Source organism: Beta vulgaris, chromosome 5 (assembly GCF_026745355.1).
Source record: "Beta vulgaris subsp. vulgaris cultivar EL10 chromosome 5, EL10.2, whole genome shotgun sequence".
NCBI lineage: Eukaryota > Viridiplantae > Streptophyta > Magnoliopsida > Caryophyllales > Amaranthaceae > Beta > Beta vulgaris.
In genome coordinates this window covers 7,996,561-8,008,454 of record NC_079206.1, presented here as the reverse complement: position 1 = coordinate 8,008,454, position 11,894 = coordinate 7,996,561, and the positions used below count along the sequence as shown (strand labels likewise).

The 11,894-nt window shown below is 36.7% G+C and overlaps 2 protein-coding genes across 2 annotated transcripts; both read right to left on the bottom strand.

The window, feature by feature from the left end:
- Nucleotides 1-735: 735 nt before the first annotated feature.
- Nucleotides 736-2,156, bottom strand: LOC104892534 (hypothetical protein). The gene has a single exon (XM_010678497.4). It carries the CDS (start codon nucleotides 1,724-1,726, stop codon nucleotides 1,007-1,009), a length of 720 nt encoding a protein of 239 aa, XP_010676799.2. The 5' UTR covers nucleotides 1,727-2,156; the 3' UTR covers nucleotides 736-1,006.
- Nucleotides 2,157-2,539: 383 nt separating this feature from the next.
- Nucleotides 2,540-10,984, bottom strand: LOC104892533 (ethylene-overproduction protein 1). Its single transcript, XM_010678496.4, has 4 exons — nucleotides 8,482-10,984; nucleotides 6,098-6,389; nucleotides 5,709-6,018; nucleotides 2,540-3,322 (listed from the first exon to the last, which is right to left on the bottom strand). The coding sequence occupies exons 1-4, from the start codon at nucleotides 10,536-10,538 to the stop codon at nucleotides 3,012-3,014; spliced, it is 2,970 nt and encodes a 989-aa protein (XP_010676798.1). The 5' UTR covers nucleotides 10,539-10,984; the 3' UTR covers nucleotides 2,540-3,011.
- Between the last annotated feature and the right edge of the window lie 910 nt (nucleotides 10,985-11,894).

Here is an 11,894-nt window from a genome sequence, read left to right as displayed (position 1 = left end):
AATTTAAGTATTGGTTTAATTAATTGGCATAAACAAAATGAAAAATTGAAGCTTTTAGGAAGTGAAAGAATTCGGAGTTATTTAATTGACCAAAAAACATTGGAAATGACCTCTTTTATAAGGAAGTTCTAGTTTTTACATAATCTGACTACATATAAACCCAATATGATTCGATTCTAAAACCCAATTAGTAGTACTCCCTCCATCTCAAAATATAGTTCTCATTTTCCTTTTTTCACGGTAATTTATGCAAGTAGAATATAAGAGGAATAGTAAAGATTTTTTATTTATTTTGATAAATGTTGTATGGGAAAAGATGATTTTAGGAGAGAGAGTGGAGAATAATTGGTGAAAGAACATTAATTGTAACATTTTGGTTGAATAAACAAAGGAAAAAACAAAATTCAAGAAGCAAATAAATGATGGGACACGGTTTTTCTAGACAAATTACGAAAAAATGTGGAACTAAATATGGAAATGGGAACTATATTTTGGGACACCCAAAATGGAAATGGGAATTATATTTTGGGACGGAGGGAGTATGTGAGATGTTGAAACGTGGAGTAGCCACTAGACTTATATGTTAGTAATATCCTCCCTCATTTTTGACTCACCATCTGAGTTTCACTTTAAACACTAATAAGTATAGTGAAAAGGCTGAAGTTCAAACAACGGTTAGCGCAAAAAAAGAAGGTTAAACTTGGTCTTGCTAAACTAGGAGATCAAACATAAATGTAGTAGAATAATACGGACATCCTTTATTTCTCATCATAAGAGCCATAAGAATTACATGAAAAGAAAATTGCATATGCATATACAGAAGGCCATAGATGTCAGATAAAACTGCAACACCTAATATTACCATCCTTTTCTTTGGTTGCACATAATACAAAGCATAGTGTAGTTAGACATACATATATATAGTGTACATACATGATTATATTGATCCTATCTTCTATTACTTTGTTGTAAACACTGCAATATTATACAATCATCTAAGTATTACTTATTTCTTTGGACCATGTTGAAGTTTCAAGCTGGTTTGAACTCTTCTTACTGGACTTTTAACTCCACAAATCCTATGTTTTGGACGCCATGGAAAAAATACTTGGAAGCCACAACCCTTTGAAGTAGAAAATGCTTCTCCTGTTACTTTCGGCACGCATGATCCTTCTCTTATATACTTGCTGCTTGAGTACACTTCCATCAAACTATTAGTACTACTAGAATTGTTGTTATCATTGTTAGTAGCCAAAGCAGATATTGATGATGCAGCCAATGCAGTTGCAGCTGGAAGAAATCTTTGGATCATGAAATTTGGTGACAATGAACCATTATCTCCATTAAAATCACTCTCTAAATCGAGTCTTTCGCTCGTGTTTAATGACCCTGCTAACGAGAACAAGTCTATGGCATCCGAAAAACTACCATCATCATCATTTTTTTCACCACAATCTTCATTATCATCTTCTTGCCATCGTATAACTGGTGGCTTAGGAAGAGGCAAAGCCTTATCACTTTCAATAACATTTTCTCTTGTTATTGCATCTTTAGGCTTCCCGGGACTCTGCTCCCATGAAAAGGGAACTCGATCACACGAGCCATGTAGCGAATTTGTGCGTGCAAATTCGATGCTAGTGATGGACATAATGTTACATCGTCGTGCTGACATGAGTGGAGCATCAAGATCTAACCTTCTTGGGCGTTTTGTATCAATGTCTTTCATCTCTACTAAGTTTGTCTAGGATATATGTATGTGGTGCATTAGTGATATATGATCATATGTTAAGTTTGTAGTGTGATTTTTTTTTTGGAGCAGAGATGAAAGTTTAGGTGGTTGAATCAATTTATTGTAAAGGAGATGGAACTGTGGTTTCTCGTGCATTCAACCAAGTGATCTTTTATTTGTGTTTTTGATGTGTTATGGCTTTTGGTAAGTCACAAGTGGCACAAATGCAGTGACGATTTCTCAGAAAGTAGTTACTGCAGAAAAGTGTGGTTGATAAACAAACTGATCAGTAGCTAATGATTTTCAGGCAGTGACTTGCTTCTCTTTTGGAATGAAAGAGACTTAGAGTTGAACAATGACAACAAATATTTAGCTTATTTTGGTAGAAGATTGATAGCTGCATCATTCAGCATGGATTTGCCACATGTTCCGATCTCAGTTCGTCAGTCATTAGATTAATTTATTGGGTGTTTTACTCGGAACGAAATCAGTCAATCACAATACCTTAATTTCTTGGGTGTTTTACTCGGAACGAAATCACAATACCTCGATAATCGGATGATGAGATTTGAACACCCAACCACGAGGTAGGAGCTGTACGCCTGTACCATTAAGCCCCCACTTGATTTTTTCTTTTTGTTTCATTATGAACCTCATTACTTTTGATACAATTTGCTTCACTTTGAAACACTTGATTAACTTGTTGTCTTAGAAGGTTTTTTGTGTTAAAACTATTTCATAGACTAGCAGTTCAACTAATTTTTGTAACCTTTATGACTATGTAGAACGTATGATACATAAATCTGCGACTACGATAAATAGAAATAGTATTGAAGCTTTCATTATCGATTGACTGAATTCGAACAGAGCTGAGTTCAATTACAAGAAGAATGTTCGTGTAACACAGTTGGTATGAAGGACAAACCTTGTGTCATTCAAGAGGGGAAAATCGCCAATCCGCCGATGCAAAACAATACAAAGAGGACATTCATAATGTTACAACAAGACAGGAACCCTGTGTACAACTGCCATCTACACAAAAACCAAACTCCTCCGCTGCAGCACAAAACACAGCTGCAGCAGCGGTAATGTCACTGCTAGTCTCGCTGTGACCAAGTCGATAGGATATTTACATCTCGACTTCCCTATATCATCCTGTTTTCACGAAATCAGATGTTCTCTCTCCTGAACATCTTATACATGAAGCCAGCAACCAATCTGCAAACATATTTGCAAATGCCGACTGGTAATGGCCAATTTTCGTTTTCTTTTTTCTTGTTTTTTACTCAGAAGCTCTTGCAGCATAGTTAAGATTGCCTTGAAAATCAGGGAAATCTTTTCTGCTCATGCTGTCTTGCCTGCTGAGTTGTTGATCATCAACTCGTTCTTGAGCCTCACTATAAAGCTTAAGCGTATCCAAATGGGTAGGATCAAGAGAAAGAGCTGCTTCACAATCTCGAAGTGTGGCAGCATAGTTGCCCATGGAATCATGAAATGCAGCTCGGAGATGGAGAAGCTGCAAGTCTGGTTTGAAGAAGATCGCTCTTGAGAGTTCTGCTATTGCCTCGTCTTCTTTGTGGTCATCCATTAGTACTACAGGTAATTTAAACAGTTAATAAAATAACTATACAACTTAATAGCATCCGAAAAAAGATGGAAGTCAATTTATTAAAATGAAATGCAGCACTAATTCCGGTGGGGTACAAATTTTGAACTTCACTGATCTACTAGTACAGATGCAATGCAACTTAAATCAATCAAACACTGACATTTCAATAATACATAGCCTGCTGTGTGGTGACTATCACTGTGTTTATTTCTCCTGAAATCACATCAATTTGGATGAAACTTGAAAGACACAAGTTCATAAGAGATCAAGTCATTAATTATAAGTTCAAATCATATGACGCCTATATTAACAAAAAAACCTATTCACGAGTTATTATTACATTGTTATTGCTATTATTTTTGTCCTTTTTATCATCATTAGTTGTAGTAAACTAGTTGTAATGACTTATAACTATTATAATTTTGGTAATGATAGTAACAGTTTTTTTATTAAGTTCTTTATGTCGGAAAAGTAAAGATCAGATATGTAAGTTCACATCATATGAGATCAAGTGCATTGAGGCGAACTAAACATAACCTAAGAACATGATGGAAGAATAGTAGATGTGCTTGTAAAGAATTCCAAATAATCTTAAAATATCATGTACGCATAGACCTAGAGGTTTCTGCTCATACACAAGCAGTGCATAGTCCACTTGCAGTTGCACACCTGCATGTTAGAAGAAAACACAATAGATATGATAATCAAAATAGATTACCCTACAAGTTAGGACCAAAAAGTTGAATGCTAGCATCGGTAAAACCTTTTCTGCCAACGCAAGATCAATCTTTAACAAGATGTCAAGGAAAAATTGTGTTCCACCAACATATCATAAGTGAGGGTGTAATGTAAGAATCACTTGAGAGTTGAGACGATCACACTGGCTATGTTCTGATCACCTGACATAAGGTGATAGAGCCTGAATTTATTAAGATGTGGTTTGGTCTGATGTGAAACTTTTGGTCTGATAAGGCCAGGTCTCTTCCAATCTGACTGAACTTTGACATATTTTGACGCTAAACTATAAAAATAAATAAATTCATGTGGGATCTTGTTGGAATCATCTCCGTTCTTTACTTTTCAAAAATCTAGTATTTAATTTATAATTTAAACTAATAAGGAATTGAATATATTTAATGATAAGTAAACGGAAATAAGGTCTGGTGTAGTCTGAATATCTATGGTCTGATCTGATATGATTCTAACAAAATTAAGTAATAAGTTTTTAAAATTAGATGAAGAGAACATAGCCTAAGAGGCAAGGTCCTGTCAAGCTGCCACTTGCACAAGCAGAAAACATGATAGTATTCAAGCATTTAATCGATAAACCCTTCACATGTATTTAGGTCATATGAAAATTGACATGAGATTGGTACATGGGGGACTGTCACAGCCTGGGTAGAGCACAGAAGACAGATTTCTAAGGTACCCCATTTTCTGTTAAAAATGGTCCTTTTCACTCTCCTGTTTTTCGGGGAGGCAGGGGGTTGTGGGAAACTTTGTGATTGTATTTTTTTAAGACATGCAATCGGATGGATGAAAAACTGTCATCTGCGCAATCCGAGCTAGTCGTATTCCTCAAGCAAATAAGCATTGTACACTTTAACAGAGGCTACCACTCTTTAGCAATAAGACGACAGAGTAGCATCTTCTCATAGTACAGCGTAAAAACAATTACAGCATTCTGAAGATACTATATCCCTAACTCGAGTGTCGGAAATCTTCCACCAAAGAAAGTTTAAAGCCTTGACATCCTATTTTTCATTAAACATTCATTTACACATTCAAGCAGCCACAGGTCCTGATTTCAGTGATGGGATACTAGTTGGAAGACTTGGAACCACTTATTTTAGAGACCACAGGAAGCTTTAGCATGAGCACCAATCAAAGTATAAAAAAGATGGCCAACAAAAATGGGGAAACCGATATCTCCTTGGCTTTAAGACCTGCTTCTATCTTAAACCAGCAAGCTCAAGCTCCTAACTCCTTTGTATTACTACAAAAGGCCACAATAGAAGTTGCTAACTAGAATAGCATGTACAGAGAGCTGCAACCAAGTGTCTTGGTATCCTAATCCACACAAGGAAGGTTGCCATGACTGCATTTTAGACCCAAAAATGATAATAAAAATAAAACTACATGTCCCAGAGCTAGAGAATCCAAATGTGTTACATGCGGACCTCATTACCATTAAGACACATGACTATCAAGCATTTATGCGACACGGATAACACAAGTTGACTTCATAAAAATTCAGATTGCAAACTTCAGAGACCGTTGTGATGACTAACAAGGGACTGTGATGAACCTAAAAAGTAATACTTTAAATGTCAGAAACCAAAGGAAAGAAAAGATGAATAATAAACGTACCAGCTGCTCGATATCTATATGGGTATGTCCTCAGGGGGTCAAGTTGCGTTGCCATGGTAAGATCTCTTTTTGCCATTTCACGGTCACAATATTCTGAACGTTTTTCATATGCTGATGCATTGTTCCTAGCTTTTTCTATCAACTTTGTCATCTCGTCATATGCAGCTTTTCGCTGATTTTTGAGATGATATACCCGTGCTAGACCTTGATGCGCTCTGGTGTGCTTAATGTTGAGAGCATTCATGTAGCAATCAGCAGCAAGATCCAGCTTTTCACAGTCTACGTAGACACTACCTAGATTATTTAATGCCTGCAGAAACGCAAAGCTCGGTGAATAACATCATAGGATACATCCCAAGACCGATTGTGTGAAAAAATTTAGAACATACTTGTCCTTTACGTAAACCATCTGAAGGACATCTAAGAGCTTCCTCCAGAAGATGGATTACATAAGATGAAGAATCCTCATCAAGATTTGAATCTGCCAAAGCATATGCTTTCAGGAAAAATGCTTCAAATGATCTCTGGATAGATATCGAATCTTCAGCCTTTGCTAAAGCTTCTTCACGATGGCCTGTATCATATAAGATCCACCCTTCATAAACAAGCCTTTCGTGGTCAGATGTGGAGCAGTTTCGAGCCAACCGTAGACTACGCATTGCAGCCTTCTGGCAGTTCAACCTGTCATTTATGTTTCAAGAGAGAAGGAAAAACAATCATCAGGAAGAGAGAAAAGTCTAGAAGGTGAGTGCATAGGGTTTTCCGTTTTCTTCAGGAGATGCTTAACAAATAAATAAAATGCGAACGTTTTCCCGAATTTCTAAAATTCCTTACTCTTTAGTTTTATCTCAAATCGTCAGTGCAAATATAGATATGGTAGTACATTCTCCCTGAAATCTGACAGGCTGATCAGATATCAATAAACTCACAGAATTTTTCCTTTAGTATGATACTCCTGATTATCGCTCAACATCACACTTATAACAGGAACCCCCATCACAGAAAAACAAAATGTCTTTGGGTCATGTAAACAACTAGGTGGATTTATGATATACATTTTCACTCTTTCCTTTTTTTCTCTCTCACTTTTCACTCCTATTTAACACCCAAATCACAAAGGACTAGTTTCAGTTCCCACTCATCCCTAAATGAAGAAAGTGAGGAAAGCAATAAAAGAGCCTTTGTGTCAGCATCAGTATTAGATAAATTTACGAGCCATCTATCTGAGTGTCTACTTTCTTCTCGAATCAACCAAGACCAGTTATTTACCGCACTCAGGGCTTTATGTTGTCACCCAATGAGAACATATACAAACTGCTGGACTCAGATATATGAAAAAGGAGAGAGAGAGAAATCAAGTTCATAAAAACAAAGTATAATCAGAGTTGTGAAAGCTGTAGAAATCAGGGACATTACGAATCTCCCTGATTTATCCCTCCTACTGAAAACTTTTGCAGACTCTACTTTACTACGACAGAGTAACGCCCATAGGCATTTTACTGCACAACCTCCCTGCAGAGTAGTGATTAATTCTACAGAGTAGTGATGCTCAGCTCCACAAAACATAGAAATTAGCACACTTCAGAGAGAATACAGAACAGCAGAAGACCCAACATGCAGAACACATCAATCATTAGAGATTATGTATTACACTCTGTTCCATAACTTCTCTATAGCATAAAAGAAAATAGAGATATCATCTATATGATTGTTAGTATTAATAATATAAAGTATATTAATCAATATGGTGCAAATGGAAGAAAGAGAAAATACGGTGCAATAGGATAGATAGTAGGAGCGAGTTACTGTTGGTCATCTATTTGCGTAGTTGGTCATGAGTTTGGCATGGCTTCGGATTTAGTGAGGAGGAATGGAAAAATAGTAATTGTTATGTTGGTGCCGCCCCCGTTGCTATTTCTAAGCAAATGTTTGGTTGGGGGAAAACATTTTTTCGAAGTATGATCTTTCCATTTTCCTTCAGTTGATTTCTAAACGGTAGAAATGAGTTTCACTCAAGGGTGGAGAAAAAATGCCACATGTTCCACTCTACTCCATACGTTTCTCTTTCTGTTCTCCCATTCAAGGGAGCATTCTAAATCCAGAAGCAAAATTGGGCTGATCATAAGTCTTCATTACTTCCCAATTCCCAATAACATTATGAAGTGGAAAAATTTGTACATGGAACATTTGTTAGCAATAAAGCATAAGTTGGTTTGCATGGTTCTTTGGATAACAACTCAAATGAGATGAAAACAAAGTACCAGATGAGGCTATAGAAGTAAGAAAGGGATGGACATTTCAGATTATAAAACTACCAAGATAAACCTATAAATCAATCAAGGGGTGTAACTAAGGAAGAACATGGTAACTATGCAAAGGTTTTACAGAGTCCAGAAATCAGGACAGATCTGAAACTCAGGACAGTGCTTAGAGAGTTTAAAGTTAACAATTTGTAAGGACTCCACTTTAGTCACCCCTTACGTTATTGAGATTCTAGAATAATCTTTCTACTTATATTCCATGACTACATGTCTCAATATGTTTAAAAAAATTGGAAAAACATATCAGAACTACTAAACAGACATACAAAAGTCTTAGGTATCATTAGATCAAAGCTAACCATTTATGGTAACTAATGAACTGAATAGGCTCAATGAAGACAAATAGCATATCTCTGTAGAAAACTGAATCACATGAACAATCAATATTTTGTTAGCTTAATTCCATCTAGATTTAGCAAGAGGAAAGTGAACAGACGAAAATGTGCACATACCGCAGGAGAAGGAGAGATTGCCGAAATCGAAGGAGACTCTTCCCTGGGTCAATTGCTAACATATGGTGCACAACAGCCAAAGACCCAATATCATCAACGGATGACCATCGATCATACAATTGCATCCAGCAATCAGCCTGACCCCATTGCTGGACATGAGGGCGAAGGAGCTCAACCAACTGCTCTCCGGGCATTTTACCATAGAACATCATGTAACCTGGGTCCAAAGTCAAAAGTGCACGGATGTCCTTAAGAGCCCCTTCATAATCTTCGGAAGCAATAGAAAACCAAGCACGCAACTCAAGGCAGTCTGGAGAGACCTTGAAACCAATTATTTTGTTTATCTCAGAGATGGCTTCTCCTAATTTAGTTTCCTCCAAAAGTGCAATGGCTCTATACTTGTAAGGAAATGATAAAGTTGGATCCAATTCACTTGCCTTATCGAGATCTGCCAATTTCTCCTTCCCTACACAGTATAGAGACCGTTCCTGATACATCCACCCAGTGGGATTATAATCAGATATTAATGAGTTCATCAGCTTGTATGCTGTATACTTGTGTCCGCGCTTGTACTTTGTCCTAGCAATACCTACTAATGAATAAACATGACCTTCCTCAGCGGCTGCCTCAAACCAATTCTGGGCATCTTTATATTCTTTCCTCTCATACATTACACACCCCAGTTGATGAAATACGAGTTGTTTCTGCCATGACTCCGTTGCAGAATCCACCAGCCTCTCCAACAACATTACTGTCGTATTAGATTTCATGTCCTCTTCGATAGCAGTCTGACTAAGAAAATAGTACAACTGGAAGGAAGAATGCCCAGTCAATGCCAACTTTTTACTAGCATCCGAGCTGCAGAAGTATTTCATAACATTCTGATCGTGCAGCGAACCAGGAAGGTCTCTCAAGAACACCTGCAAACAAGCAGCCACTAAAAGAGATGCTGCCTCCTCCAACCCATAATCCATCAGCACCAAAGCTCTCTCTTTATTAACAACCAACGACGATAAATAAACATCACAAGCAGATTTCAACTCATCACAACAAAACCTGTTTGCCAACGAAAGTAGCTCTAATACAAGTTGTGGATCCAACATATCCACTTTCCTCCTCCTACTATATAACTCTAAGGCTCTCATAACCTGCACAGATATCCCATTCTGGGTGAAATTAATCTTCTCTCTCCTCGATTCTACAAAGCTCCCATACAACAATGTCTTAAATGGCCTCGAAAGCAAACCGATCTTTTCCCGAATACACCTTACCTCCTCCTCTCCTATAACAAAACACATATCAAAATCTTCCTCAGATGTCGAACATTCTTCCTCCTCCATCCTACCAACACATTCCAAATCCCCCCCTTCCTCATCCTCACCCTCACCCTCACCCTCACCACCTTTATTCCTCCTACAACAACCACAATCGTCGAAAACAGATTCCGGGTCATACCCAGATACCAAACTAGCTTTAGGACATTCACTCTTCCTCCCACAACAATCCAATGGAGATGACCCATTCAACTCATCCTCCCTCCTCTCAAACCTCAACCAAGCTGCCAAAACAATCTTTGTATGCACATCCACAGCATGTTGTCTAGCTGATCTCAAACTTCTCCTAAACAATTTTGGATCACCAACACCCTTAAATATCCCACATTGCTCAACATAAACATGTGATTTCTCAAATTGTGGACATTTCTCAATTCTTCTATATATATCAGCTAGGGTTTCAACAAAATCAACAAATTTTAAACATGCTTCTACCTGTGGTTCAACTAGATCTGTTGATGGTAAACCATATGGTAAAACTGCTTCTTGTAATAAATTTGCTTGTATTATCTTTGCATCTATATTTGATGATGTCCGAGTTTTGGATCTTACTGAGTTAACTCGGAGATGATCTTGAAGTTGATGAAGAAGCTTCTCACCTGTTCCACCACCACTATTTGCGCCGGAATTTGCGGTTGAAGGATTAATGGCATAAACTTGTGTGCTTTTGCAACCATCAATTAGCTTCAAACTACGCATCGTTGACAAAATGTTGTTCTGCATTTTTTTGTGGGAAAGATTAAGTCTTTTTTTCAAGATTAGTTCAACCCACAAAATATTTTATAATATATGAATCAAAAAATTAAAAAAAAGGAGGAAACTTGGAGGAAATTAAAGAAATTTATGATGTGGGTATTTCATTAAATGATAAGAACAACGAAAATGGAGTAATGGGTGTTGGAATTTGTTGTTTGATTGACGAATTCTTTATGGGAAATTTCTGGGAAGATTTTAAAAAATGTTTTAAAAATTGAGAATAATTTTTTTATTTTTTATTTTTTTGTTTTTGGGTTGGAAAAAAAAAGGAAGAGTGATCGGAGCACGTAGGCCGGCCAACGAGAAGAATGAGAGTGGGGGGTGGCCGTTAAAACGGCCACTCTGTCTAAATTTTCTCTCTCTTATTCCTTTCTTTTTCTTGTTTTTTAGATCAAGTTATTTTAAATATTAATTTATTTTAGTGTTTGTTTTTTTAAATTGTTTTGTAAGTTTATTACCTTCTGTAATTCATTATTTTCCTTCGTTTTTGCTGTGTTTGTATAGGAAGTGATGGTGTCGTGTGCGTAAAAACCGTTGGAATTGGAGAGGCACTTTCTGTACCTCTTACATTATTAAATTTGCTAGGTATAATTGTACATCGTTATTTGTAATACTTTCTATGTTTTGTTTGAGATGAAGTGTTTGTTTTTTTCACGCAACTTAACGCAATTTTTTAATCATTAATATTTTTAGTTGTGTATACGTAAAAAAATATAAAAAAGTTATAATGTAGTAGTATGTACCTAGACGAATCTAACAAGATCTCACTTGACTATGTTATTCTTTATACAATGGCAATAAATTGGAGTCAAAATTAATCAATGAATAGTGTTATTTCAGCCTATGTTTCATTTAAAACAGAACGGATGAAGTATAAACATATGTACTCCCTCCGTTTCACAATACTCCCTCCGTCTCTTTTTATTTGCTACATTTTGCCATTTAGAGCTGTCTCAATTTATTTGCTACATTTGCCAACATTACTACAAATGATAATAAAACAAAAGATCCAAAAGTTCAGCCCAAAAAATTAGCCCACTTAATCAATTCCCTAAACCTACCCACCCACCTAACTCTATTTATTACCCCACTCCCTCCATTTAACCCTACCCCAACCCCCTATAACTACTCCCTCCAAAACCCTAATCTCAAACTTCCGTCATTTTCTTCTCTCTCCTTCTGACTCTCTCTCTCCTTCTGACTGTCACTTTCCTCTCTCTTCTTCTTCTTCAAACCCTCAGATCTAGGGTTTTTTACTCCAAAATTGTTGAAAAAAACAGTAGATTAATTATCTACTCTTTTCTGCGATCATTATAAACCTAG